Here is a 24,800-nt window from a genome sequence, read left to right as displayed (position 1 = left end):
CCTGCAGAAAGCTGGGACCAACGTTACAAAGGCTACCATCAGCAACACACTACGACGCCAGGGACTCAGATCTTGCAGTGCCAGACGTGTCCCCCTGCTTAAGCCAGGCACGTCTGAAGTTTGCTAGAGAGCATTTGGATGTTCCAGAAGAGTATTGGGAGAATGTCATATGGTCAGATGAAACCAAAGTAGAACTATTTGGTAAAAACACAACTCGTCGTGTTTGTCGGACAGTGAATGCTGAGTTGCATCCAAAGAACACCATACCAACTGTCAAGCATGGGGGTGGCAACATCATGCTTTGGGGCTGTTTCTCTGCAAAGGGACCAGGACGACTGGTCCGTGTACATGAAAGAATGAATGGGGCCATGTATTGTGAGATTTTGGGTGCAAACCTCCTTCCATCAACAAGGGCAATGAAGATGAAACATGAGGAGATCTGCATGGAGGAATGGGCCAACATACCAGCAACAGTGTGTGCCAACCTTGTGAAGACTTACAGAAAACGTTTGACCTCTGTCATTGCCAACAGAGGATATACAACAAAGTATTGAGATGAACTTTTGTTATTGACCAAATACTTATTTTCCACCATTATTTGCAAATAAATTCTTTAAAAGTCAGACAAAATGATTTTCTCAATTTTTTTTTCACATTTTGTCTCTCATAGTTGAGGTCTACCTATGATGTCAATTACCGGCCTCTCTCATCATTTTAAGTGGGAGAACTTGCACAATTGGTGACTGACTAAATACTTATTTTCCCCACTGTAACTGAGTTAATGGACTCAAATGGCTTCCACAGTCAGCTGATCTGGATCCAGTCAAGCAACTTCTGGATGTGATGGAACAGGAGATTCACTTCACTGATATGCAACCAGCACCTCTGTTGCAATTGATTCATTCAACATGTTAGTATTACCTGGGCAACTTCTTTCTTAAACTTTAGCTCTTTTGCTTATGTTCTGTTTTTAAACTGTTATGCTGTTTCTTGTAGAGTGTTGGCCTAGAGGATATTTTTGTCTCTATCCATGAGTTGGAATGCCACACGTTAGTCTTTTGTTAACCTACAAGGCACACATCAGTCTGAAGTCTTTCATTAAAGGTTAGTTTATTTATAGAACACCTTTCATACACAATGATAATTCAAAAGGTAGCACAGGGCAAATGCATTACATCACCTGTCGGTCAACTGTTGCAAAAGAGGAAAAGGCAACAGATGTCTCATACAGACAATAATTTAGAGAAGTGATGGACTGGTCAACACTTCCACAGTTCAAATAGACTATGTGGCGCAAGAAAAGGCTTTTCTTAGGAACACGTCTCCCATGATGACGAGTACTTCAAGTTTGTGTCCTTACCAAACATCACTTCTTAATAATAGACAGCTTTACCTTTACTCATTTTTATGACGTGAGTGTTGAGTGTGTGCTGTAGTGATGTAAGGCTTGTTGTCAATGTAGAAGCTTATGGTTTTTTTGCGTTTGCTTTTTTTAATGTGTGAAAACTTGCAAATACCTTACTTCAGTGAGAAATACTATGTAAAGTTTTTGTGGTTGCAGTTAAGGCATAGCTGTTGCTTGACTTCCTCACAGAATAACATCCCTAGTTGGATACGTGCAGGCTGACATGCCGTGGAGACCACAAACCCCATAACTCATTAACACTATGGTTCGAAGCACGAAATCACATGATCGTTTATGCCTGTTTGCTTTGGGTGTCTGCACTATGTCATAACACACAGGACAGTCAGAATGATGACGAGTATGATTCCTGTGGCTGGCCGAAGGTGACCAGTGCCATCAGGTGCAGGTTCTTCTTTTGCTGAAGAAGAAACACACTGTCAGTGACTTTAGGATATAATGTACAGTGTGATCAACTGTGTGTGTGTGTGTGTGTGTGTGTGTGTGTGTACAAACCATGGGATGCACAGCGTTGCATGAGCTGTTTTATTTCAATGTCCGCCACCTTCCAACTGATCGGGTTGCTGAAGTTACAGTTGACGAATCCACTGGTGACCGTCAAGGTAAGTGTTATGCCACCAGGTGATGTCACTTCCTTCTCATTACAGCTTTCTTTATAACAGGTGGAGGTTATGGAGAGGTCATGACCTCTACAGGTGAGAGTCCTGTTACAGCCTCCGCTGCTTTGCTGGCCAATGCCATAAGAGAGGACAGGAGGCTCTGTTGGCTCTGCAGCACACAAATGTACAATGGTGGTAGGTAATGGTGATTTGATCTAGAAGTCTTAGTCCTAGCTCAGATTAACGTGGCTAAACTATTTTCACAATCTGGAATCAAAATCTGTTTTCATAAATTTCAGAAGTATGTAATTCTGAAAATGTACACATAATGACAAAGGAGTCATAAATCAGACACATTCTCACCATTCGTCTTCGGCACTATTTTTGTGTTTTAATGTGAATGCGGAACATCTTGAAAATTAACTGAAAATGCTAGGGGAGCCAAAAAATGACGTGATCAGTCATTATGGTACTTCCGGTGATTATGGTGTTCCCAGTGATTATGGTATTTCAGTGTTCCCATGTACCTGCCTTAGTTTGGATAAAGTTTTTAGAGCAGATTCATATAAAACTGACTACCATGAAATTAATAGTGGGGACACCTTTGAACATCATTCTTTGTTTGCACAGATCTTTGTGTTTTGATTCCAGTGAAGAATGCTATTTAAATCAGGGTAACTCGGTTCTACATATTCTGGTCTTTGTTTTGTCATGTCTAATCGTGTAGTTGATGCTGTTGTCATTTTTACATTCACAAACTTCCACATGATGTCCTGTTCTTTAGAACATTTATTTATTTACATCAAAATTGTTCTTGCAAAGAGCTGGACCTAGATTTTTAAAATGCAAAATTTGGAATTAGAGCAGGTGTCATGTTTTGTTTTTATTTTTGGATAGTTTTGTTTGTTTGTTGAATAAATTTTTTTTTTCTCATGCCATCCTGTGGGACTTACCTAAGACTGTCAGTCTATACTTGGAAACAATTTTGTTAGTTTCCCCAATTGTTTTTGCTTCATAGACTCCACTGTCATTCCTTTGCAAGTTCTTCAGTGTCAGGCTGTTGGCTTTCACGTTAAACTCTACTCTTCTTTCGTATGGGGGGTAGACCTTTATGTTTGAAAGATCCTTGTAATACTTCCCAATTGTTTTATTATGAAATAACCAGAGGAAAACTTCAAAGTCCTGTTCATGATACTCTGGGTTCAGTTGAACAGAACTGCCAACCTGCCTGAAAACATCAGCGGACACTACAGATGGAGAGCGAAAATTAGTGATTTTGTAATTTGTATATTTGAAAATACATGCATATGTTTACAACTTTCAATGACAATATTTAAACTAGCTATTTCATGTTGTTTGTCTTTAAAAACGTTGTTTGAAATGTCACCATTTATTTGGAAATTGTATGACCAGTGCCTGCTGTTTTCATAAACATGTCATTCCCACAAAGCATTTCAAACAGAAGATATGTTACATTTAGCTTATTACACTACAAGTGCAACCAATCTAAAACCATGTAGAAACTACAAATGGTTGTGCTTGACAAGGAAACCTATTAGTTACATAAATATGGTCAACATGACTAGTGATTGGTCTAATCTGTCAATACATATAGTATAATGTTTTGACAACTGACAACTGGTTCATGGTCTATTATAAAGTGTAAACCTACTAACTATTGTATTAATATGGTAACCACATAGGTCTTCCTAATCACATTTTAATAACAACCGACACATTCCACTCTCAAAATCTGCCTTTTAACACTGGTTTAATACATCGATGTGGTCGATATGGAGATTTAGAAGACATTTTTACCTGCAAATGGGACTAAAATGGAGGGAACGAAAAGCAACAGCATTGTTGTCGTCGTTGGGAAGCCCATAAACTTCCCTCGTTCGGATAAATGAAGACGTTGAAGAACGTCCATGAAGCTTCTTCTGTTTAGGGATGTGTCTGCTTTTATGGGAAGCTGCAGTTTTCATTTGTGATTTCACTTCTCTGTAATACTGCAAGCGGTTACCACATAGTTACAAAAATAATGTTTGTCGTGGGATTACTAAGGAACTTCAGTGTTGGACCAAAGTGGGTAAACACTAATTTATAGAGAATACCCTCTCAAACGTGTGTGTGTGTGTGTGTGTGTGTGTGTGTGTGTGTGTGTGTGCGCTATGGTCACCAGTGAATCAGAAGAGAGTTTGAGTACAATTACATACAGTATATTTTGTATTTTGTCTGTTCTCAGTTGGAATTGTTCAAGGGCCAGACACCAGCAATCAGACTTAAATCCTTAAACTCAGCCCAAAACTTAATCCTAATACTAACCTTATTCCTAACACCCTACCTTAAATTTAACCTAAAATTTAATCAAAATCCAATTGAAGTCCAGTTAAAGAATGTTAGCAGCACATCTATAACTTGAGTATGCCAAGATGGTGTGTAATAGACCAGTTAGACTGCCTAGAGGAAGAAGTACCTTTAAATTAACCCGTAGGGAAATTCCTCTGTGCATTTAAGCCAGTGGTTCCCAAAGTGGGGGACGCGCCCCCTAGGTGGGGCGCGGAGCTATTGCAGGGGGGGCGCGGATCTTGGAAGTAAAGCCTGGTTTATACTTTCACGAGTGACCATAGTGCGTGACTCCGCCCACCTCGAGCGAACCTGCACGAACGGTGGAGGCGTTTCTACTTTCGCGAGCTTCACTGCAGTGTTCTCCGAAACGATAGGTGGCGATAGGTGGCAGTGGAGAATAAAAAACCCCTGCAAAACCGGTGAAAGAACATTTTTACCTGACGCTACACCAGGCATAAAAAAAAATAAATATATACACACACACTATATATATATACATAGATCTGATAGATAGAAATATACATCTATGAATCTGCGCGAATGGTGGAGGCATTTATACTAGCCACGTCACATTCTTTGTAGTTTTGTCCGAAACGATATGTGGTAGTATAAAGAAACACCCCTCAAAAACAGGGGAAGGAACATTTACCTGAAGAATTTTAATGTTGCTTTGTGTTTCAGGTTTGAAAAGTTCTGGAATTTAGGCTAAAGTACTTGAAAATGCTTGAAATTGTAACTACTTCGTTTCACAACAAATAGCTATCTGACTGAACAGTTCACTTGTATTAAGTTAAGAAATACGAGCCTCTTGTAATTCCAGCACAAAACATGAGAGAACGTGAAGACATTAAGATTGGGCGTTTTGAAAATAAATAACCATTAAATAATGTGATTAAAAAGCGAATAATTTCGAATAATTTCAAGTATATGTATAAATATTTAACTTAATTAAGTTTAACGTGCTGGGAAATGTTGAAATGAACCTTGAAAGTGACGTACAAGTGCTTTAATTCCACCTTATAAAGGTGTATGAACCCTGCAAACACGACTTTGTTCATTGCGCTGAGGCGCGGCACGCGCGAAGTTACAAAATTCGAGAGGTGTACGACCTCGCGAATCGACAGCACGCGAGGCCTCGCGCACGTGCGGAGCCACCGTGATTACGTCATTTTTGCCGCGCGGACCCTTGCGACGCGTCAAGTATAAACCAGGCTTAAAACATGTGCACATGTGTCAATATGGGGGTGTGTGTATGGGGGGGGGGGGGGGGGGGGGGGGGGGGGCACGGCAGAAAAAGTTTGGGAACCACTGATTTAAGCCATCAGTGGTTAACACGGAAGCAGTTCAGCCATGATTAATGCTGATTGTGGGGATTGAACTACTAACCATATGGGCCATGCCTGTGTCTCTAAGGTTTATCCATAAGCATAAGCTTCACCAGGAGTGGGGTTCAAACCCACCTGGATATTCATCCATAGGATCTTAAATCCAATGCCTTAAGCTCCCAGCCATCCCGGTTCTTCAGAGGGACTGATGGTCCCTAACTTTGGTCCACTAACTTTGCAGTTATATGGAGTGATGTGCCCTGATTATTGATTCATAATCTCAGATTCTATAGATTAATCATCATTTTATATGTAATTTTTAAAAGTACCCACTATTATAGGCCATGCTTGTGTCTCTAAGCTGTTAATCTCAAAATTTTAGCCAGCAACCTTACAGCTTACCAGGAGTGGGGTTCGAACCCACGTGGATATTCATCCATTGGATCTTAAGTCCAACGCCTTAACCACTCGGCCATCCTGGTTGCTCAGAAAACCTTAATGAAAATTTTCACCTACTGGTTAGCATGAACGGGGGGCCATCATGCTATGATGCTATTAAAGCTAATACAAGTAAGAGAAGCTAATGTCCACCGGTACACATTGTGTAAACTGCCTGCTATTTGCCTAAATATGGTGTGTGTAATAATGGCAAGGCTCCCCCTGACCTCTTTTAACAACTTCATGTAATGAGTTCATTACATATGAATTCACAGATGCATGTTAAAATTGTTGGACAATGCATGGACTGTGCTCAGACAGACCTTGTCAGCGAAGTAGCTGGTTTTCATAATTTTTTTTATTATTCAAACTTTTGGAATATTTTAAACTCTGTTAATAAAATGTTTAGCTGGTTGGCTCTAACAGCACAGTAACACTGTAACAGCCCTGTAACACTAACCATAACAGCACTGTAACACTGCAACAGCCCTGTAACACTAACAGCACTGTAACACTGCAACAACACTGTAGCACTGTAACAGCATTGTAACTGTCAGTTATGGCCCTGCTTTACACACGCCCCGCCACCAGAGGTCACACTCCCCTGAATACTAGTGTCTCCGCGACGAGTGATTGTTTTCACCTGTAAAATCATTTGTTTGTTATTAGGATTTGTAAAATAGGCCCTTTTGAACTGTTGATATCTGTCTGGAAACCTTGACCTCTGTCTGGTTAATAGTAAGTAGTATTGTGGGCAGTGGCGTGCACACATAGACATCAGGTGGTGCTAAAGCACCACCAACTCTGCCCTTTATCAACGAAAGTACCCTTTTGAAACTTCGTTTTTTTTTTTTTTTTTTTATCATTTTACTGAGGTCGGTTTGAATCTGAAATGATCTTTTGAAAACCTGAGCGTTTAAAAACAATGCCCTGAAATGAGCCACCACCTCACACACACCCGACCTCTCTCTTCCTTTAACACCAGATGCGCTACAGCAGCAGTTCAGTTCAGCGAGTGGAAGGAAGCGTCTTCAGCACAGCACGCACGGTCACAGATAGACTTCTTCTCCCGTCCCCACCAGCCAGGTCACATACACATCAAGTAAAATCGTACCGTTTGCCCTCTAAGCCCAATGTGAAATCATTTTGTTGTGCAGTAAAATGTCTCGTACAGCACCAAACTACCAAGCCTTTTTAGCCGACTGGTCACGTGATAAACTAGTCGCTCTAGCTCAAATCAGTGATAGATAACGTGAGGACAACCACATACAAATAATTAAGGTAGAGTTTGCAAATCTATGTGTTAAGCTGAACGTCTTCTGTTGTATAGGTTTTGTTAGGCAACATAAATTAACACATTCGTTTGTGAAAGAAGAAACGGGAAGTTCCCCATTACCTGTGAAAAATGCCCATCTGCATTCATGTAATGACAACACTCAGTAGCCTATAACTCCTTCACATACAGTGGGTTGCAAAAGTATTCATACCCCTTGAACTTTTCCATATTTTGTCACATTACAACCACAAACATAAATATATTTCACTGGAATTTAATGTGAAAGACCAACACAAAGTGGTATACAATTGTGAAGTGGAAGGAAAATTATACATGAATCAAAACATTTTTTACAAATAAAAAACTAATAAGTGCGACGTGCAAAAGTATTCAGCCCCATTTTCCCTGAGTGCAACCAATTGCATTCAGAAGTTGCCTGATGACTGCTAATGACTCAAAAGGGTCAACCTGTGTGTAATCTAATCTCAGTACAAATACAGCTGCTCCGTGACGGCCTCAGATTTTGGTTAAGAAAATATTGGGGAGCAAACAGCATCATGAAGTCCAAAGAACACACCAGACAGGTTAGGAATATGGTTTTGGTGAAGTTTAAAGCAGGCTTAGGTTATAAAAAGACAGGGCTTAATTTGTAAATCAAACGATGCCGGAATGCATTTTAACCTGAGCGAGGGGGGGGGGGGGGGGTGGCGAACGTAAAATGGACACACATTGAGTCTTATATCGCCGGTTGTTGGCGCCAGAGCTAGCGAACTAGTAACTCACGCAATGCGTGAGAGTTGACGACCTCAAATGTTACCGGATCGAGGCAGACAGTTACCGGAACGCACGCTTCAAAATTAAAGAGTTCCCGGATCCTGTTCCGGCAGGATCCGGCTCAAATTAAGCCCTGCAAAAAGATTTCCCAAGCTTTGAACATCTCACGGAGCACTGTTCAATCCATCATCCGGAAATGGAAAGAGTATGGCACCACAGTAAACCTGCCAAGACAAGGCCGTCCACCTAAACTTACAGGCCGAACAAGAAGATCACTGATCAGAGAGGCAGCCAAGAGGCCCATGGTGACTCTGGATGAAATGCAGAGAGCCACAGCTCAGGTGGGGGAAACTGTCCACAGGACAACAATTTGTCATGCACTACACAAATGTGGTCTTTATGGAAGAGTGGCAAGGAGAAAGCCATTGTTAAAAGAAAACCATAAGAAGTCCCGTTTGCAGTTTGCCAGAAGCCATGTTGAGGACACAGCAAACATGTGGAAGAAGGTGCTTTGGTCAGACGAGACCAAAATTGAACTTTTTGGCCACAATGCAAAACGCTATGTGTGGCGGAGAAATAACACTGCACATCACTCTGAAAACACCATCCCCACTGTCAAATATGGTGGTGGCAGCATCATGCTCTGGGGGTGCTTCTCTTCAGCAGGGACCGGGAAGTTGGTCAAAGTTGATGGGAAGATGGATGGAGCCAAATACAGGGCAATCTTGGAAGAAAACCTGTTGGAGTCAGCAAAAGATTTGAGACTGGGGCGGAGGTTCACCTTCCAGCAGGACAACGACCCTAAACATAAAGCCAGAGCTACAATGGAGTGGAATATTCATGTGTTAGAATGGCCCAGTCAAAGTCCAGACCTAAACCCAATTGAGAATTTGTAGCAAGATCTCAAAACTGCTGTTCACAAACGCTCTCCATCCAATCTGACTGAGCTTGAGCTGTTTTGCAAGGAGGAATGGGCAAGAATTTCAGTCACTAGATGTGCAAAGCTGGTGGAGACATACCCTAAAAGACTTGCAGCTGTAATTGCAGCAAAAGGTGGCTCCACAAAGTATTGACTCAGGGGGGCTGAATAATTTTGCACATCGCACTTTTCAGTTTTTTATTTGTAAAAAAAATGTTGATTCATGTATAATTTTCCTTCCACTTCACAATTGTATACCACTTTGTGTTGGTCTTTCACATTAAATTCCAGTGAAATATATTTATGTTTGTGGTTGTAATGTGACAAAATATGGAAAAGTTCAAGGGGTATGAATACTTTTGCAACCCACTGTACTTTTTGGTCTTTTTATTGTCTTAATTGTAGGCCTATACTGATTTACTAATTGCAAAATATATGCAACAAGGCCTGCAGACAGTGGAGGGTAAACAGAAGTTAACTGAAAGACATGACTGTATATAGTTAATACTGGATATGGATTTTATCAGTTGGCTGCGTGACTTTTCTCCATTGAAAACTCATGTTTAGAGAATGTTACAAATAAAATGTCAAATTCATTCAACATGTGCTTGTAATTTTTTATAATTAAGTGTTCTACGTGCACTAAAAATACCCCCCCCCCCCCCCGAGCACTTGCCCCCCGAAATGTCTGTGCACGCTACTGATTGTGGGGCTTGAACTATTAACCATATGGGCCATGCCTGTGTCTCTAAGGTATAGACCACAAAATCTATCCATAAGCTTTACCAGGAGTGGGGTTCGAACCCACGTGGATATCCATCCATTGGATCTTAAGTCCAACGCCTTAACCTCTCGGCCATCCTGGTTGCTCAGAAAACCTTAATGAACATTTTCACCTACTGGTTAGCATGAACGGGAGGACATCATGCTATGCTATGCTATTAAAGCTAATACAAGTAAGAGAAGCTAATGTCCACCGGTACACATTGTGTGACTGTGCTCAGACAGACCTTGTCAGCGAAGTAGCTGGTTTTCATAATTGTTTTTATTATTCAAACTTTCTTTTATGTTTAATATCATGGTCAAGTTTGGAATATTTAAAACTCTGTTAATAAAATGTTTAGCTGGTTGGCTCTAACAGCACAGTAACACTGTAACAGCCCTGTAACACTAACCATAACAGCACTGTAACACTGCAACAGCCCTGTAACACTAACAGCACTGTAACACTGCAACAACACTGTAGCACTGTAACAGCACTGTAACTGTCAGTTATGGCCCTGCTTTACACACGCCCCGCCACCAGAGGTCACACTCCCCTGAATACTAGTGTCTCCACGACGAGTGATTGTTTTCACCTGTAAAATCATTTGTTTGTTATTAGGATTTGTAAAATAGGCCCTTTTGAACTATTGAAATCTGTCTGGAAACCTTGACCTCTGTCTGGTTAATAGTAAGTAGTATTGTGGGGCTTGAACTATTAACCATATGGGCCATGCCTGTGTCTCTAAGGTATAGACCACAAAATCTATCCATAAGCTTTACCAGGAGTGGGGTTCGAACCCACGTGGATATCCATCCATTGGATCTTAAGTCCAACGCCTTAACCTCTCGGCCATCCTGGTTGCTCAGAAAACCTTAATGAACATTTTCACCTACTGGTTAGCATGAACGGGAGGACATCATGCTATGCTATGCTATTAAAGCTAATACAAGTAAGAGAAGCTAATGTCCACCGGTACACATTGTGTGACTGTGCTCAGACAGACCTTGTCAGCGAAGTAGCTGGTTTTCATAATTGTTTTTATTATTCAAACTTTCTTTTATGTTTAATATCATGGTCAAGTTTGGAATATTTAAAACTCTGTTAATAAAATGTTTAGCTGGTTGGCTCTAACAGCACAGTAACACTGTAACAGCCCTGTAACACTAACCATAACATCACTGTAACACTGCAACAGCCCTGTAACACTAACAGCACTGTAACACTGCAACAACACTGTAGCACTGTAACAGCACTGTAACTGTCAGTTATGGCCCTGCTTTACACACGCCCCGCCACCAGAGGTCACACTCCCCTGAATACTAGTGTCTCCACGACGAGTGATTGTTTTCACCTGTAAAATCATTTGTTTGTTATTAGGATTTGTAAAATAGGCCCTTTTGAACTATTGAAATCTGTCTGGAAACCTTGACCTCTGTCTGGTTAATAGTAAGTAGTATTGTGGGGCTTGAACTATTAACCATATGGGCCATGCCTGTGTCTCTAAGGTATAGACCACAAAATCTATCCATAAGCTTTACCAGGAGTGGGGTTCGAACCCACGTGGATATTCATCCATTGGATCTTAAGTCCAACGCCTTAACCTCTCGGCCATCCTGGTTGCTCAGAAAACCTTAATGAACATTTTCACCTACTGGTTAGCATGAATGGGGGGCCATCATGCTATGATGCTATTAAAGCTAATACAAGTAAGAGAAGCTAATGTCCACCGGTACACATTGTGTAAACTGCCTGCTATTTGCCTAAATATGGAGTGTGTAATAATGTCCTGGCAAGGCTCCCCCTGCCCTCTTTTAACAACTGAGTTCATTTAATTAGTTAATTTCATATGAATTCATAGATGCATGTTAAAATTGTTGGACAATGCATGGACTATGCTCAGACAGACCTTGTTAGCGAAGTAGCTAGTTTTCATAATTTTTTTTATTATTCAAACTTTCTTTTATGTTTAATATCATGCTCAAGTTTGGAATATTTTTATCTCTGTTAATAAACCTCTTTTAACAACTGAGTTCATTTAATTCAGGGGTCACCAACCTTTTTGTAACTGGGAACTACTTCTTGGATACCAATTATTGCGGAGAGCTACCAGATTGATACACATAAATCGAATGAAAGTTGTTGACTGGGGGTGGTGGTGGGTGGGGTGGGGGGGGTGTGAGCGAAAGTTGTTGGCGGGGGATGGGGGGGTGGTGAACGAAAGTTGTTGAGCGGGGGGGTTGGGGGATGGCGAACGAACGTTGTTGAGCGGGGGGTTGGGGGGGGGGGGGGGGGGGCGTGGAGTGACGTCCTTGTGGGCGACATGGTTGGTGACCCTTGATTTAATTCGTTAATTTCATATGAATTCTCAGATGCATGTTAAAATTGTTGGACAATGCATGGAGCGTGCTCAGACAGAAGTGCTCAGAAGTAACTGGTTTTCATATTTTTTCATATTTTTTAATTTTTCAAACTTTCTTTTATGTTTAATATCACAGTCAAGTTTGGAATATTTTACACTCTGTTAATAAACATTTTAGCTGGTTGGCTCTAACAACACTAACACTGTAACAGCACTGTAACTGTCAGTGATGGCCTTGCTATACACATGTCCCACCACCAGATGTCACAATACCCTGAATAGTGTCTCCACAACGAGTGATTGTTTTCACCTGTATAATGACAAGCTTGTTATTAGGATCTTTGGAATTGGCCCTTTTGTACTGTCGATATCTGGAAACCTTGACCTCTGTCTGGATATGTACTCCTCTTTTGCTCCTGGCCCTGTTGTACCTATTAAAATACCCTGCAAATAGATCCTGCTTCTGCGTCTGCTATGACTTTGTTACAGTTACACTGTAACAGCACTGTAACACTATAACAGCATTGTAACACTGCAAAGGCACTGTAACACTGTAACAGCACTGTAAAAGAACACAGGCAGATGTGTGCTATTTCCTAACAACATGCTATTTTCATGTTGCACTCTGACAAACAACTTTTATAACACCTATAGGTTTTTTATTGTTATTCAAAAAGAAGCTCCCAGTTTTGGCATAACAATTACTAGCACACAAAGTGTTGCATAACCCTCTGAATGGTACAAATGTATCTCTCCTTTAATAGACAAATAATGATTTTAAAATATTGATGAAATGAACATGTTAACAACTTTCTTGAACAGCTGGCAATCCTCGTGATAATGAAATCAATCTATATGCCTCTAATGTATTAGCATGTATAACAAATTACTGAATATGATTTAAAGGGTAGGAGCAAAGACAGTAAACAGTAAAATAGAAACAGAATAAGTGAAGACAGTGCTAAAAATTGACTGAAGAATAATTAAAGATGATTTCTATTTGTAGAATTGGAACCGGACCAAGAATTAGGCAGATGAACTGGGTTGAACAGGCAAGGTGTCGTTGGGTTTGTCCTCATCTGCTTAAGAGATAATGAGAGACAGATACGTTAGGGCTTGACTCTGGCTCCCTCTGGTGGTCACTGTAGATGCACAGGTGTATAAAGTGACAGTGGCAACAATGTGTATATGGCATTTACAACTACAACACATTGAGGATGCCTTTCTAATAAATACATTGAACCAATGGTGAACTGTAAACAGCAGCTGTTGATCAGTAGTATGAGGATAGTCAGCTGTTCAGATCAGTAGTATGAGGTTATGAGGTTAAGTAGTATTGCGCGCTTGAACTATTAACCATATGGGCCATGCCTGTGTTTCTAAGGTTTAGACCACAAAATCATAACCATAAGCTTTACCAGGAGTGGGGTTTGAACCCACGTGGATATTCATCCATTGGATCTTAAGTCCAACGCCTTAACCACTCTGCCATCCTGGTTCATCAAATGTACTGATGCATTGAGCATTGTTTATTCTAAGTCACACCTCCTCATTGAGCATTTTCAGATACTGTTTCGCATGAACTGGGGGACAACTTTAATGGTCCACTAACTTTGCAGTTAACTGGAGCGAAATGCCCTGAATATTGATTCATAATCTCAGATTCTATAGATTTATCATCATTATATATGTAATAAAAAAAAAAACAAATCCTATGGGCCATGCTTGTGTCTGTTAATCACAAAATCTAACTCGGCACCCTTGACCCAGATGGTGAAGCGAGTAGTTCTAGGTCTTCCATTCTCATCTTTGCACTTTGTTACAGAGAGACAAAGCGAATACCTTTGGGTCTCGACTTGCGAAGTGTAAAAAAAGCCAAACCGAGGACCACGAGAGAGACAACTGCCATCAAGCTTCCTATGACTGGCCATAGCCAGACGATGTGTGGGTGCGCAGACTGCTTCGTCTCATCTAATGGGAAAAGAATCATTGGTAGGCTGGAAAAAGTTCTGCAATGCATATGATCACAGAATAATGTGTGTGTGTGTGTGTGTGTGTGTGTGTGTGTGTGTGTGTGTGTGTGTGTGTGTGTGTGTGTGTGTGTGTGTGTGTGTTTGTGTTTTTACCTTCAGATGAACAAAGACTCATCTTTATAACTCCGTTCTTCCAGCTGACAGCATTGCTGTGGTTACAGATGATGGATTTGTTTTGAAAGTGCAGGGAAAGGGTTTTGTCTTCATCTGACGTCTCTTTGCTCTCGTCACATGAGTAATTGTAACAGCCAAAGCTGACTGAAAGGTCATGACCTCTACAGGTGAAAGTCACATTACAGGGGTCATTGCTTGGCTGCTGAGTAATGACTGGATTCGTCACTGGATCTGGAGAACAGAATCACAATCCTCACATAAAACACAAAATAGTTATAATACTTATATGTCTTCTATAAGCATTTACAATTATCTAGGAACTTTCACTAGCAGTTGTTGGGTCGACTTGTATGATTATGCCTAGACAGTTCTAATGCAGAAATCAAAGACTAAAACCAAAACCAGTATTTCACAGCTGTGTTCTATATACAGTTAAACTGGAAGTATGTCATTCTCAGTATTCATGACCTGTGACTAAAATTTTGGCCAAACTACGTTTAGTCAACAAAAGAAACCAATGGGCCGATGAAGCATTGTATGAATATAAGAAGGTATGAGTTACACTCCTTTTTGTAAAATACAGTTTATAACATTCTGAATCCACTGAAGATAATAATTGTAGAAAGTACATGGATAGCACTCATATAAATATATAAATATTTAAGAGTTGATGGCTAAAACGTTCGTGTTGATGTCCTAGAACAGGAGTGGCTAACCTGCAGCTCGCGAGCTGCATGCGGCTCTTTGCCTGGTTTCATGCGGCTCCCCAAGCCGGTCCGCGGGCTCACCTGCACAAACGGGGCGACACACTGCTACATTTCCGTGGTGCGCGGTATGTTTACAAGCCTAGTGAGCCGCTAATACTTTTAAAACCGGCATAGTGGAAAACACACATTTGACCGTCTTCACAGCTAACAATCTACACTCGCCCATGTATGATGTGCAGTGATGGCATAGTTACCTTGAAAAAGTAATCCGATTACTGATTACTCCTTTTAAAAGTAACTTAGTTACGTTACTGATTACTTGATTTTAAAAGTAACTACGTTAGATTACAAGTTACTTTAATAGTTACATTCAGCAGCAAAATAATTTTTTTCAATACTCACTTTATTGGAAGTGCATTTTTAACAGTAACAATGTATTGAAGCAGGTTCGAACCGAGGCAGAAACTGCTTAATCCAAAAATCCCGAGGAGGGAAACTTTATTGATAACGCAACCCTGGCGCGCGCAGACTCCGCACCCCCAGTGTCACTTAAAGGGCCAAGACACCTTGAGTAGCCAAGTGTCTGTCCGTTGCTACAGTATCTCCTGACATTACGTTTGTGTAGCTGCGCGGTATTATTTGCAAATTTATTTGTACACGTAATACAAGCGAACTGTTCAGCAGACAGCTATTTGTTGTGAAACTAAATACCATTACAATTTCAAGCTTTTTAAAGTAGGCTACGTTAGCCGAAATTCCAGCACTTTTCAAACGTGGAACACAAAGCAACATTAAAGTTCGTCAGGTAAATGCTCCTTCCCCTTTTTTTAAGGGGTATTTCTTTACTACCACATATCGTTACGGGAGGACACTGCACAAAATGACTTGTAAAACGCGCTCGCGCTCTCACAGGGTCGCGCACAGCGTGCGGAGTCGAGCGCTACGGTCAGACGCAAAAGTAGAACTGAGCCAAGAAGAAAGCAAAAATATATATTTTTACTAAATATATATATATATATAATATATAACTATTACTATAAATATATAATAAAAAAAATATAATAACTATTATATAAATATATATAATAGTAACGCACAGTTATTTGGATAAGTAATCTGATTACTGGACTGGAAATACTAGCGTGTTATATTACTCGTTACCGAAAAAAGTGGTAAGATTAGATAACGCGTTACTAAGTAACGCGTTACTGACATCACTGATGATGTGGCTCTTTGCCGTAACACAGTAAAAAAAGTGACTCTTGGTCTCTGACGGGTTGGCCACCCCTGTCCTAGAGTCTACAATGAGTATTTGTGTATTATTCAAGTGCTGTACATTTTTTTATTTCTATGAATAAAGAGTCACAACAATGACGACCTGTATGATGACATCACAATCACATTGCCATTGTGCTGTCTTACCTAACACGTAGAGCATGTATTTAGCAACAATCGTGTTCTGAGCGCCGCTAATCCTAGCTGTGTACAAACCGCTGTCGTTTTTCTGCAGGTTGTTTAATAGCAATCCATGGGATTTGTTTTGGAACTCCACTCGGTCTTTGAAAGGAGGGTACACTATGATTTGATCTCTGTCTCTGTAATATTTCATCACGGTGTCCTTATCATTGTGTATCCAGGATAGGTCATCAAACTGCTGGGTGCTGTGATTCCATATGTCCAGAATGATGAACAGAGCTGTTAACTGCCTTATTCACAGCAATGTGTGCTATGGAGAAAAATTATGCTGAATTACTTCACACATACACAACTCTGCTGAGTTTCTCATATTGTGACATAGGCAAGAATAATTGCCGTTAATCACATCTTTTAGATTCAGGATCGAAACAATGGTCGTTACGTCACAGAGAGAGTTACACGTTGATGTTTCACATCACATTTCTGAGAATTCCAAGGTGTATCCTGAACAAATACATTTGTTAACATCCATCAACCCCTAAAATCTTTCAGGTGTATTGTAAATGAAAATTGCAGAACAGGAAAGGGTGTCAAAAAAAAGAAGGATGCCTGTAGTAGTGTCAAAAGTGTACACGTTCATGAGTGAAACTGTCACTCTGCCTTATACCAGCGAGCTACGACATGTGGATTTGACCTACTTAGCTCCGTGAGCGAGCGAATGCTCAGGAGGAACATTTCAGTGCCAACAAGGGCTTCCTCAGCTGCGTTCTTGGCTTTGACACGACAGTTAGCGAATGAGGAAGTAGCAGCAGAGACTCCTCATTTAAGGTGTCAGAGATAAGTCCGAGGCAGAGGACAGTAAAGACCGCATTCAGTGAGTTTTGAGATAGGGACTTTGAACTTGTTTCATCTGTGTAGGCCAATAAAAGTCAACAACCCCCCCCTCACCCAACTCCCACCCCCACGTGACCAACCCAGACATTAGAGACCGAAGAAAAGATACTGAGCAGCCCCCGGTTGGACTTCCCCTGTACCCTACACGTGGTTCTGTACGAAGGCCCGTGGTTTTTTTTGGCACCCTGTTTTTTGTAGGCTTTATTTTCCCACACACACTACAAATAGTCCTACAGACAAATGCTAATTACTTGAAGCTCAGTGAGTCATTCCTAAAACACAGTGATTGAGCAGGACATTCCCCCCCATTTTCTGAATAGGTTCCTTGTACATCAACCGTTGTTCTAAATCAGGGATGAGCAACTGGTGGCCCGCGAGCCACACACGGCCCTCGTCCTCACTCACTGCGGCCCGCAAATAGATCAATAATAATTTAATAATTAAAAGAAAAAAAATCCGATAGAGCAGGACTTTTTTTGTTCTTGTCACGTAGGGCTACGCCCCCCTCTCCCGCGTCGGTGTTGTTCCTTGCCCGTTTATCCCGCCCTGCGTGTCTGTTGCCCTGGTTTCCCTCTGTCTGCCACGCCCGTGTCGTTATTGTGTTCAGTTGTGTCTAGTTTAGTCCTGTATACTTGTATCTCTGTGTTTCGCCCGTTGTCGGTTATTTGTGGTTTGTTCGGTTTTGTGGATTATCCGTCATTGCTGTTCTGGTATTTTCTGTCTCCGTTGTGTTTCTCCGTTGTGAATGGCTCTCCTGTTACGACTCCTGCCTGTCCTGTTGACCACTTGGACGGCTCTCCCGTTTTTACCCGTGCCTGTACAAACGACTTCGCCTATGGAATTCCCCTAACTACGCATTACAGTTCTTTGATATGAAGGAGTTCAAATTCCTTTTTGCAATTTTTTATTAAGCAAATCTTTTGTCTTTGTTGCTTATTAAGGACATGGTAATGCATTTATATGCAGAAAATAGATGTATTTTGGTTCAATAAACATACAGATCTGAATTCATTTAAAATGTGTTCTTATTGAGAATAATTAGTAGTGTCTTTCATATCCAATTATTTGAAGTGCGTGGTCATGTGGCCCTCCAATAATAGTGCTGAAAAAATGTTGGCCCTCTTTATCATGGAAGTTGCCCATCCCTGTTCTAAATGCCCTCAATCTTTACAGTAAAGAAACCAGCTGAGTCCATATGCTGCCTGCTAGCTTACTGCCCCAAAGCATCATGGTAGCAGAATTTACACATCCATTAGCTCTACATGCAAGCTGTAAAATGTAAACTTTTGTTTACAATAAAAAATTATTTTGCACACAAGTACCACTCTTCTGTTTTGCTGAGTCAAGCCCAGAAATGTTTTGAATCATCCATGTCTCGTTATTTTTACTGATACTATTTCTGTTGGTTCACACAACCAGTAAACTAGCAAAAAGGCAATATAACCACATTTGTATTTATCTACATACCTACTACATAATTTTACTTTTTGAAGACTAAATTCATATCAATATAGAGAATTTCTACTCTCCCGCATAACTCGACCTTGTGAAACAAACAGGGCGTAGTCCATTTTTAGTTTTAAGTTGTAACTCAACCTAGTACATATAATTTCTCAATTTTTTGCTGATATTGCCAGAGTTGGTAAATATTGAAGAGTTTGATTAGTGAACTTGGAAAGATGTCGAGGTGTTAGACAGCTGCCATTTTGGTATATCTTGATATATAATAATAATATACTATTATTTCCTGCATGTATAAATTAATTCTTCCTCAAATAATGAATTACATATAAAATTATTATTCATTAAAATCTTTAGACCGGAAAATGAAAATTGTTTCATACCTAATCTGTAAAACTGGAAAAGCTGTTTATGTTACATTTCACCTGTCACGTAGGGCAACGCCCCCTCTCGTAGCTGTCACTCTGGGTTCCCTCATGTCTGTGTTCCCTGCCTGTTTGTCCCGCCCTGCTCGTTTATTTTGATGATTCCTCGTTTGTTACCATGCCCCTGTGTCATTGTCATCACCTGTCCCTAGTTTGGTTCTATGTATATAAGTCCCGTCATTCCCCAGTCGTGTCATCCGTGATTTTGTCTATCAGTTGGTTTGTTCATCCTGTCGGTTCGTGCATTCGTGAGTTTACGCTGTGTTTCTGTTTTCCGTGTTTGTTCTGCCTGCTCCGTGTCTCCCCGTCGTGTTTAAGTTCCCTGTCCCATTATGCCCGTGTACCTTACCTGTTCTGGCTGCCCTCCCGGTTTGACCCACGCCTGTCCTTTCGACTCTGATTTTGGTATTCCCTTTAATAAATCTCGCTCCTCTCAGCGATTGTGTCCGTCTCCTCGCTCCGTAGCGCGAGCTACGTTACATCACCTTAGTGCTGTTTAGGCTTTAATGGGATACATGACTGTTAGTCTCTACTTCCTGAATCCTGTTACACATAAAAATATGGAGGAGATAGCAAGATGCAGATAGTTCTAGAAATATGATATTTGTTGCATCTCCAATGATCAGAAATGGTCTAAACATTCAGGCTGGGCATATTTAACAGTACAGAAAAAGTTATTGACTTCTCAGTACAGTCTCTCTCAGCAAGCCTATAAAAACCAATCTGTGACCATCTCTGTCAGGCAAACTCCAGTCACATACTGTACTATGGCAATGCATATAAGCCATATTATTGCATATTACATGAATGAATGAATGTTTCAATTTATATAGCGCCTTATCTAGATACCCAAGGAGGCGCTTTACAATTGTTAACACAGCTATGTTACAGACAACCAATCACACACTAGCGAGAAGCGGCAGCCAATTGCGCACAGCGTACTCTCTACCGGGATCCACAGCCCCCTGGGGGACTGAATGGGGTGCAGGAAGGGGAGAGAGGACAGACCTTAGTGGCAGAGCACCATCCACCACTGGGCACACAAGCACACACACATTCAGACAACAACTTGTTTTTATTGAACAGAGAGAGACACAGACACACACTCAGGGAGAATTTGTCTGGGACTGCCAATTTACCTAACCTCCATGTTTTTGGACTGTGGGAGGAAACCCACACAAACATGGGGAGAACATGGAAACTCCACTCAGATAGGGACTCGAACCCAAGACCCCAGTGCTGAGAGGCAAACGTGCTAACCACCAAGCCACCGTGCACATGCGCTTGAGACAGAAGGGAGACACAGTATGAGCATCAGTTGTCCTAGCATTGTGATTTTAGCACATCTGCATGACAAACAGTTGTATAAAATCATGAAAAACAGGAAGGAGGCAGAAGAAGATTCTTATCACTTTGTACGGTTATTACGTATGAGCTTCATCAACAGGAGAAGTAGGGTCACGTAACAAAGACGATCACTTTTTCACAACAGTGCTTGAACAAACTGTGTTATAACCACTGAATGAAACATGAGTGGCTTCATTATTGAAAAAAGAATACATGACAAAAGAAAGAAATGCAAAGATTACAATTAAGATTAGCAGAGGACCTTTTCTCTAAACAGTGTCTTAACATTAATAGGTTTTTTGTCATTGTTTTGCCCACCACAACTCAAATGCTGAAACCTGTGCTCTGAAAGACTAGGCATTACTGTTGTGTAGACACAACTCTCATTTGATTATGACCGTCAAGGTAAGTGTTATGCCACCAGGTGATGTCACTTCCTTCTCATTACAGCTTTCTTTATAACAGGTGGAGGTTATGGAGAGGTCATGACCTCTACAGGTGAGAGTCCTGTTACAGCCTCCGCTGCTTTGCTGGCCAATGCCATAAGAGAGGACAGGAGGCTCTGTTGGCTCTGCAGCACACAAATGTACAATGGTGGTAGGTAATGGTGATTTGATCTAGAAGTCTTAGTCCTAGCTCAGATTAACGTGGCTAAACTATTTTCACAATCTGGAATCAAAATCTGTTTTCATAAATTTCAGAAGTATGTAATTCTGAAAATGTACACATAATGACAAAGGAGTCATAAATCAGACACATTCTCACCATTCGTCTTCGGCACTATTTTTGTGTTTTAATGTGAATGCGGAACATCTTGAAAATTAACTGAAAATGCTAGGGGAGCCAAAAAATGACGTGATTATGCAGGTTGTTTAATAGCAATCCATGGGATTTGTTTTGGAACTCCACTCGGTCTTTGAAAGGAGGGTACACTATGATTTGATCTATGACGTCATTATGGCACTTCCGGTGATTGTGGTGTTCCCAGTGATTATGGTATTTCAGCCTTAGTTTGGATAAAGTTTTTAGGGCAGATTCATATAAAACTGACTACCATGAAATTAATAGTGGGGACACCTTTGACCATCATTCTTTGTTTGCACAGATCTTTGTGTTTTGATTCCAGTGAAGAATGCTATTTAAATCAGGGTAACTCGGTTCTACATATTCTGGTCTTTGTTTTGTCATGTCTAATCGTGTAGTTGATGCTGTTGTCATTTTTACATTCACAAACTTCCACATGATGTCCTGTTCTTTAGAACATTTAGTTATTTACATCAAAATTGTTCTTGCAAAGAGCTGGACCTAGATTTTTTAAAAATGCAAAATTTGGAATTAGAGCAGGTGTCATGTTTTGTTTTTATTTTTGGATAGTTTTGTTTGTTTGTTGAATAAATTTTTTTTTTCTCATGCCATCCTGTGGGACTTACCTAAGACTGTCAGTCTATACTTGGAAACAATTTTGTTAGTTTCCCCAATTGTTTTTGCTTCATAGACTCCACTGTCATTCCTTTGCAAGTTCTTCAGTGTCAGGCTGTTGGCTTTCACGTTAAACTCTACTCTTCTTTCGTATGGGGGGTAGACCTTTATGTTTGAAAGATCCTTGTAATACTTCCCAATTGTTTTATTATGAAATAACCAGAGGAAAACTTCAAAGTCCTGTTCATGATACTCTGGGTTCAGTTGAACAGAACTGCCAACCTGCCTGAAAACATCAGCGGACACTACAGATGGAGAGTGAAAATTAGTGATTTTGTAATTTGTATATTTGAAAATACATGCATATGTTTACAACTTTCAATGACAATATTTAAACTAGCTATTTCATGTTGTTTGTCTTTAAAAACGTTGTTTGAAATGTCACCATTTATTTGGAAATTGTATGACCGGTGCCTGCTGTTTTCATAAACATGTCATTCCCACAAAGCATTTCAAACAGAAGATATGTTACATTTAGCTTATTACACTACAAGTGCAACCAATCTAAAACCATGTAGAAACTACAAATGGTTGTGCTTGACAAGGAAACCTATTAGTTACATAAATATGGTCAACATGACTAGTGATTGGTCTAATCTGTCAATACATATAGTATAATGTTTTGACAACTGACAACTGGTTCATGGTCTATTATAAAGTGTAAACCTACTAACTATTGTATTAATATGGTAACCACATAGGTCTTCCTAATCACATTTTAATAACAACCGACACATTCCACTCTCAAAATCTGCCTTTTAACACTGGTTTAATACATCGATGTGGTCGATATGGAGATTTAGAAGACATTTTTACCTGCAAATGGGACTAAAATGGAGGGAACGAAAAGCAACAGCATTGTTGTCGTCGTTGGGAAGCCCATAAACTTCCCTCGTTCGGATAAATGAAGACGTTGAAGAACGTCCATGAAGCTTCTTCTGTTTAGGGATGTGTCTGCTTTTATGGGAAGCTGCAGTTTTCATTTGTGATTTCACTTCTCTGTAATACTGCAAGCGGTTACCACATAGTTACAAAAATAATGTTTGTCGTGGGATTACTAAGGAACTTCAGTGTTGGACCAAAGTGGGTAAACACTAATTTATAGAGAATACCCTCTCAAACGTGTGTGTGTGTGTGTGTGTGTGTGTGTGTGTGTGTGTGTGTGTGTGTGTGTGTGTGTGTGTGTGTGTGTGTGTGTGTGTGTGTGTGCGCTATGGTCACCAGTGAATCAGAAGAGAGTTTGAGTACAATTACATACAGTATATTTTGTATTTTGTCTGTTCTCAGTTGGAATTGTTCAAGGGCCAGACACCAGCAATCAGACTTAAATCCTTAAACTCAGCCCAAAACTTAATCCTAATACTAACCTTATTCCTAACACCCTACCTTAAATTTAACCTAAAATTTAATCAAAATCCAATTGAAGTCCAGTTAAAGAATGTTAGCAGCACATCTATAACTTGAGTATGCCAAGATGGTGTGTAATAGACCAGTTAGACTGCCTAGAGGAAGAAGTACCTTTAAATTAACCCGTAGGGAAATTCCTCTGTGCATTTAAGCCAGTGGTTCCCAAAGTGGGGGACGCGCCCCCTAGGTGGGGCGCGGAGCTATTGCAGGGGGGGCGCGGATCTTGGAAGTAAAGCCTGGTTTATACTTTCACGAGTGACCATAGTGCGTGACTCCGCCCACCTCGAGCGACCCTGCACGAACGGTGGAGGCGTTTCTACTTTCGCGAGCTTCACTGCAGTGTTCTCCGAAACGATAGGTGGCGATAGGTGGCAGTGGAGAATAAAAAACCCCTGCAAAACCGGTGAAAGAACATTTTTACCTGACGCTACACCAGGCATAAAAAAAAATAAATATATACACACACACTATATATATATACATAGATCTGATAGATAGAAATATACATCTATGAATCTGCGCGAATGGTGGAGGCATTTATACTAGCCACGTCACATTCTTTGTAGTTTTGTCCGAAACGATATGTGGTAGTATAAAGAAACACCCCTCAAAAACAGGGGAAGGAACATTTACCTGAAGAATTTTAATGTTGCTTTGTGTTTCAGGTTTGAAAAGTTCTGGAATTTAGGCTAAAGTACTTGAAAATGCTTGAAATTGTAACTACTTCGTTTCACAACAAATAGCTATCTGACTGAACAGTTCACTTGTATTAAGTTAAGAAATACGAGCCTCTTGTAATTCCAGCACAAAACATGAGAGAACGTGAAGACATTAAGATTGGGCGTTTTGAAAATAAATAACCATTAAATAATGTGATTAAAAAGCGAATAATTTCGAATAATTTCAAGTATATGTATAAATATTTAACTTAATTAAGTTTAACGTGCTGGGAAATGTTGAAATGAACCTTGAAAGTGACGTACAAGTGCTTTAATTCCACCTTATAAAGGTGTATGAACCCTGCAAACACGACTTTGTTCATTGCGCTGAGGCGCGGCACGCGCGAAGTTACAAAATTCGAGAGGTGTACGACCTCGCGAATCGACAGCACGCGAGGCCTCGCGCACGTGCGGAGCCACCGTGATTACGTCATTTTTGCCGCGCGGACCCTTGCGACGCGTCAAGTATAAACCAGGCTTAAAACGTGCACATGTGTCAATATGGGGGTGTGTGTATGGGGGGGGGGGGCAAAAAATATTCTTATCTACTAAAGGGGGGCACGGCAGAAA

At 40.6% G+C, this 24,800-nt stretch overlaps 2 protein-coding genes, 1 long non-coding RNA gene and 5 other non-coding genes across 8 annotated transcripts; all 8 read right to left on the bottom strand.

The window, feature by feature from the left end:
• Positions 1-1,099: 1,099 nt before the first annotated feature.
• Positions 1,100-4,000, bottom strand: LOC143483234 (SLAM family member 9-like). The gene is made up of 4 exons (XM_076982056.1): positions 3,841-4,000; positions 2,976-3,269; positions 1,919-2,191; positions 1,100-1,823 (listed from the first exon to the last, which is right to left on the bottom strand). Exons 1-4 carry the CDS (start codon positions 3,950-3,952, stop codon positions 1,726-1,728), a joined length of 777 nt encoding a protein of 258 aa, XP_076838171.1. The 5' UTR covers positions 3,953-4,000; the 3' UTR covers positions 1,100-1,725.
• Positions 4,001-6,095: 2,095 nt separating this feature from the next.
• Positions 6,096-6,178, bottom strand: trnal-uaa (transfer RNA leucine (anticodon UAA)). The gene has a single exon. It is a non-coding gene; the product is annotated as a tRNA-Leu (tRNA).
• Positions 6,179-9,886: 3,708 nt separating this feature from the next.
• Positions 9,887-9,969, bottom strand: trnal-uaa (transfer RNA leucine (anticodon UAA)). The gene has a single exon. It is a non-coding gene; the product is annotated as a tRNA-Leu (tRNA).
• Positions 9,970-10,645: 676 nt separating this feature from the next.
• trnal-uaa (transfer RNA leucine (anticodon UAA)) lies at positions 10,646-10,728 on the bottom strand. Its single transcript has one exon. It is a non-coding gene; the product is annotated as a tRNA-Leu (tRNA).
• A 676-nt stretch (positions 10,729-11,404) lies between these two features.
• On the bottom strand, positions 11,405-11,487 carry trnal-uaa (transfer RNA leucine (anticodon UAA)). Its single transcript has one exon. It is a non-coding gene; the product is annotated as a tRNA-Leu (tRNA).
• Positions 11,488-12,346: 859 nt separating this feature from the next.
• On the bottom strand, positions 12,347-16,828 carry LOC143483007 (CD48 antigen-like). The gene is made up of 4 exons (XM_076981669.1): positions 16,505-16,828; positions 14,355-14,606; positions 14,071-14,199; positions 12,347-13,307 (listed from the first exon to the last, which is right to left on the bottom strand). Exons 1-4 carry the CDS (start codon positions 16,689-16,691, stop codon positions 13,255-13,257), a joined length of 621 nt encoding a protein of 206 aa, XP_076837784.1. The 5' UTR covers positions 16,692-16,828; the 3' UTR covers positions 12,347-13,254.
• Positions 13,644-13,726, bottom strand: trnal-uaa (transfer RNA leucine (anticodon UAA)). Its single transcript has one exon. It is a non-coding gene; the product is annotated as a tRNA-Leu (tRNA).
• A 3,570-nt stretch (positions 16,829-20,398) lies between the features above and the next one.
• LOC143482960 (uncharacterized) lies at positions 20,399-23,080 on the bottom strand. The gene is made up of 3 exons (XR_013122341.1): positions 22,921-23,080; positions 22,056-22,349; positions 20,399-21,196 (listed from the first exon to the last, which is right to left on the bottom strand). It is a non-coding gene; the product is annotated as an uncharacterized LOC143482960 (long non-coding RNA).
• Positions 23,081-24,800: the final 1,720 nt, after the last annotated feature.

The sequence above is a fragment of the Brachyhypopomus gauderio genome, chromosome 19 (genome assembly GCF_052324685.1).
Source record: "Brachyhypopomus gauderio isolate BG-103 chromosome 19, BGAUD_0.2, whole genome shotgun sequence".
In the NCBI taxonomy this organism is placed as follows: domain Eukaryota; kingdom Metazoa; phylum Chordata; class Actinopteri; order Gymnotiformes; family Hypopomidae; genus Brachyhypopomus; species Brachyhypopomus gauderio.
Note: the sequence above shows the minus strand (reverse complement) of the source record. Positions and strands in the feature narration are given on the sequence as shown.